Genomic DNA, 5,306 nt, shown 5'->3' on the forward strand with positions numbered 1-5,306 from the left:
TAGGTGAAATGTTAGAGACCACAGAAGACATGTCAATATGAAATAAATGCTTAAACATGTAGCTATAGGTGTAATGTTAGAGACCACAGAAGACATGTAAATATGAAATGAATGCATAAACATGTAGCTATAGGTGTAATGTTAGAGACCACAGAAGACATGTAAATATGAAATAAATGCTTAAACATGTAGCTAGGTGTAATGTTAGAGTCCACAGAAGACATGTAAATATGAAATAAAGGCTTAAACATGTAGCTAGGTGTAATGTTAGAGACCACAGAAGACATGTAAATGTGAAATAAATGCTTAAACATGTAGCTATAGGTGTAATGTTAGAGTCCACAGAAGACATGTAAATATGAAATAAAGGCTTAAACATGTAGCTAGGTGTAATGTTAGAGACCACAGAAGACATGTAAATGTGAAATAAATGCTTAAACATGTAGCTATAGGTGTAATGTTAGAGACCACAGAAGACATGTAAATATGAAATAAATGCTTAAACATGTAGCTATAGGTGTAATGTTAGAGTCCACAGAAGACATGTAAATATGAAATAAATGCTTAAACATGTAGCTATAGGTGTAATGTTAGAGACCACAGAAGACATGTAAATATGAAATAAATGCTTAAACATGTAGCTATAGGTGTAATGTTAGAGACCACAGAAGACATGTAAATATGAAATAAATGCTTAAACATGTAGCTATAGGTGTAATGTTAGAGTCCACAGAAGACATGTAAATATGAAATAAATGCTTAAACATGTAGCTATAGGTGTAATGTTAGAGACCACAGAAGACATGTAAATATGAAATAAATGCTTAAACATGTAGCTATAGGTGTAATGTTAGAGACCACAGAAGACATGTAAATATGAAATAAATGCTTAAACATGTAGCTAGGTGTAATGTTAGAGACCACAGAAGACATGTAAATGTGAAATAAATGCTTAAACATGTAGCTATAGGTGTAATGTTAGAGTCCACAGAAGACATGTAAATATGAAATAAAGGCTTAAACATGTAGCTAGGTGTAATGTTAGAGACCACAGAAGACATGTAAATGTGAAATAAATGCTTAAACATGTAGCTATAGGTGTAATGTTAGAGACCACAGAAGACATGTAAATATGAAATAAATGCTTAAACATGTAGCTATAGGTGTAATGTTAGAGTCCACAGAAGACATGTAAATATGAAATAAATGCTTAAACATGTAGCTATAGGTGTAATGTTAGAGACCACAGAAGACATGTAAATATGAAATAAATGCTTAAACATGTAGCTATAGGTGTAATGTTAGAGACCACAGAAGACATGTAAATATGAAATAAATGCTTAAACACGTAGCTAGGTGTAATGTTAGAGACCACAGAAGACATGTAAATATGAAATAAATGCTTAAACATGTAGCTATAGGTGTAATGTTAGAGACCACAGAAGACATGTAAATATGAAATAAATGCTTAAACATGTAGATAGGTGTAATGTTAGAGACCTGTTTTCTCAACTCGCTGTTTCTCTGCAAGACATTACTCTATAAGCCATATCTCCAAAAACTGGTGGGTCAAACTGAACAACCAATATGTCAATTTGAATATATGATTCTCCGCTTTCATATTTACACAAAATTAATTTCAGAAATGCAGTGACTTTATAGCCTGGGTCAGAAACAGTATAAGAGTATAAATCAGCGCTTCATGTGAAAGCGAAAATAAACAAACATGGAAGCTATATCTGAGCGAATGGGGGGGGGGGGGGGGGGGGGGGGCAGGCGGTGCAAAGATATAGAAATTAAGAAACGTGTAACTACAGGGAGAATGAAAATCCCACCGAGCATGAAGAGCGGGGCCATTTTATTTGTGAATGTCATGTTCACAAATAACATGATATTATTCTCCTCATCCATATGGAAAAAAGCACAGGTATTAAATTGGATATGTGTGAATGCACGGCCGTATCTGTGTGCGCTTTGAAGAGTGTGTGTGTGTGTGTGTGTGTGTGTGTGTGTGTGTGTGTGTGTGCGTGTGCGTGCACGTGTGCGTGTGTGTGTGTGCGTGCACGTGCGTGTGTGCTTGCGTGTGCGTGTGTGCTTGCGTGTGCGTGCTACTGCCGTCTGTGATATCATATCACGTAGCAGATAATAAACGTCTTGGACGTGGTTAGTATTGCTTTGCACGTTGTGTGTGTTCTCGCGTGGCACGGCGAGCGCAACATGTTCCCTCACTGTTGGTAAACACATCCATTTATATTGGAGTTGTTGTTGTCATGGAAACAGAAACACACTCCTGCAATTTGTCAGAATGAAAGGACAATATTGCCATAAATTGTCGCGGGGGTATAAAAGCAGCTGAGTCGGCTCTTCTGTGTGTCAACATTTTAGCGGAGCAGTGGTGGAAAAAGTACAGTTTTACTGTCAATACTGTAATGCAGTGTTGTTTTTGGCAGCAAATTTCTATTTTAGTTTAGTCATAGTCTTTGGACTGAAACTTAATTTAGTTTTAGTCACATTTTAGTCACCTGGAATGTCTTAGTGTTAGTCTAGTTTTAGTCGACTAAATGTCATAAGGTTTTAGTTGACAAAATCTACAGTTGATTTAGTCGACTAAAATGTATTTTGGCGGGCCTTGATGCCGTCGTAATGAGTGTTTTTACACTTGCTGAAAATAAGCTTGTGAGCTTGTAGATCTGCTATTTTCAGCATGCAACCAAGTGTAAAATGACTTATAATGGATCTCTTGTCCACTAGTCCCTTCCTAACATTTTAGTCTAGTTTTTATTTGTCGACGAAATTGTCAGTATATTTAGTCTTAGTTTTAGTCATCGTAGCTTAGTTTTAATTTAGTTTCCATTTGTTTTCGTCAGTGAAAATAGGTAGTCGACGAACATCGTCTTAGTTTTAGTCGATGAAAACAACACTGTCCCGGAATTCAAAATAACAAAAACAGAAGTATATTGCCATTGTAGTACTGAGATAGTTGGATTAATCCGATATGATTAATCAGCAATATTATATTCCAAAATCATAATAAAATGAATCGGGAATATTCAATGCTTTTTCAGCGCATCATTAAAACGTCTCTTCTGTCGGACGTGAGTTGTTGAACCGCTTGAATAAATGAATTGTAATAGAACTCCCTTTGCATATGCCACTTTCAGATATACAGTAATACCATGAATCAAATAAACTGCTGCAACAAAGATTGATTGTACTATACAAATGGATGTTTATTATATCGATTACTGGTTACAAATGATATAAAAACAACATAGCAATGAGCGAGCACGTCATGAAATTGTCGACTGACAAGAATGGAAAACTGTCAGGATGTAGAAGACATTTTTAGAATCTGATCGCAGGTCAGAATGAAAACTGTCAGGATGTAGAAGACATTATTAGAATCTGATCTCAGGTCAGAATGGGATATATATATATATATATATATATGTGTCTATGCAGTAGACGAGGAGATAGGTTGATCGGTCACAACAGGTGATGAGTATGCAGGGAATCAAGGTTGGCTGAGTCAAGTGTCTGATGGGGCCGGAGAGGCCCCGATGGGGCAGGAGAGGCCCCGATGGGGCAGGAGAGGCCCTGATGGGGCCCCGATGGGGCCGGAGAGGCCCTGATAGGGCAGGAGACAGGCTATCTGGACTAAAGTTCTCAACGGGCCCAAAAATTATGGCCCGGCCCGACCCTACCCTAACTGGGTGGGCCCGAGGCTCGGCCCTACCCTAAAAATTGCCATAATGTTAAGCCCGAAGCCCAACAAAAGCCCGAAAGAAAAAAAATAGCGAAAAAAAGCAGCACTAAATGGCAGCGCAGCGGCGCCGTGTTTCAGTGTGAAAGTGAGAACGGAGATCAGCGGATTTATCGAAATAAAGGATGTATGTAACTCACGTTAGAATAGGCTATTAATGTTCCATAACTTCCATTTCCAATCATTCTAATGGATTCCATACAGTGGTGGTGGTGACTGGTGAGTAAACATGAATAGCTGCTGCAGCTCCCTTCCTTAGTTTCCTCTGAAGTGAAGTTGCTTTACGTGTAGCTATAAGTTATATATCACCATCATGGATCGTTTGGTGACGTTGATTAATAATTAGGTTTTATTCATCGCAGCCAGCTGGGTTAACGAGACTCTCAGTGCAACATGACGAAAACCTGACGCTTCTTCAGCTGTGATAATCCGATTGATTTGATAAAATATTTAAGCATATGGCAACTTGACAAGTTAACTGGTGGTTAGTAGCTCGTTTGGTGCGCAAACCAGAGGGAAACCAGCGGTAGCAAGGCACGCAAGTCTCTCACCGTTCACTGTTCTCTAGTCTACTGCCTGCGCGCGGGGCAGGCTGCAATGCTGCTCTGGCCTCGTACACACATGCTGGACTGACATGATCTGTTCTGTCTGTGTTTCATGGCCGCCTTATTCTCAATGCTTTTCTAATGGAAGTCACGTGGTTTGACATGTGTGTACGAGGCCTCCGAGTCTGAAATGCCAGTGCGATGCGACCCCGTCTCCAGTCCTCCTCCTGTCACAAGTGAATCGCCTAGCGCAGCCCTCTTCATAATAAATGCATACACGTATACACAATCACATTACACAAATAACAGAATTGCTATTTTTATTATAATAACACTTAAAAAAAAAAAAAAAAAAAAAAGAACAAAATTGCGGAAAATCGAGGCTCGGCCCGGCCCGACTAATTAGCATATTATTTGGGCCCGGCCCGGCCCTAAAACGTCGGGTCGGGTCGGGCTTGGTCGGGCCTGGTCGGGTTCGGGCAGAGTTTGAGAACTTTAATCTGGACCACCGCGTCTCAACCCGACCCGGTCCCTCAGTGTGGCTGTTGAGGCTGACCTCCTCTAGCTGTCACCCTGAGGACAACCAGCGTCCTCTCCTCCTCCGGAACCAGACACATCCCCCCGGGGCAGCACACCTAAACCTACCCCCAAACCCTCACCCTAACCATAACCTCCCCCGGGGCAGCACACCTAAACCTAACCCCGAGTTGGACCAATGCTCCGTCGGACCAATGGTCCGTCGGACCAAAGTATGCCTCCCGCATGGCACCACGCTGGAGGAATCAAGACCTGAACTCCAGCCGATGGAACGTCTTCACGGTCAAAGTGCTCGTATTTTCTGAAGTGTTTTTAAAACTCAGTGTGAAATGCAACGACACGACGAGCGTGGAGGCGGGCAGACGCAGACAGACTGCATATCATCAACTTAATAAATCAGCGTGAATTTATCATGGCTCTCCTCAAACGGAGCGTGATGGATTGAGAAGGGGGGGAGCACT

At 40.7% G+C, this 5,306-nt stretch overlaps 1 protein-coding gene across 1 annotated transcript in view; it reads right to left on the bottom strand.

Moving 5' to 3' along the window:
* cep170ab (centrosomal protein 170Ab) overlaps positions 1–4,925 on the bottom strand; it is a gene marked incomplete at both ends in the record, with an annotated part of 99,348 nt that extends 94,423 nt beyond the window's left edge. The window contains one exon of the mRNA XM_083764343.1: positions 4,865–4,925. Coding sequence (XP_083620469.1) covers positions 4,865–4,925 — 61 coding nt within the window. The remainder of the gene's footprint in view (positions 1–4,864) is intronic.
* Positions 4,926–5,306: the final 381 nt, after the last annotated feature.

Source organism: Protomyctophum parallelum (assembly GCF_964188405.1).
Source record: "Protomyctophum parallelum genome assembly, chromosome: 5".
In the NCBI taxonomy this organism is placed as follows: domain Eukaryota; kingdom Metazoa; phylum Chordata; class Actinopteri; order Myctophiformes; family Myctophidae; genus Protomyctophum; species Protomyctophum parallelum.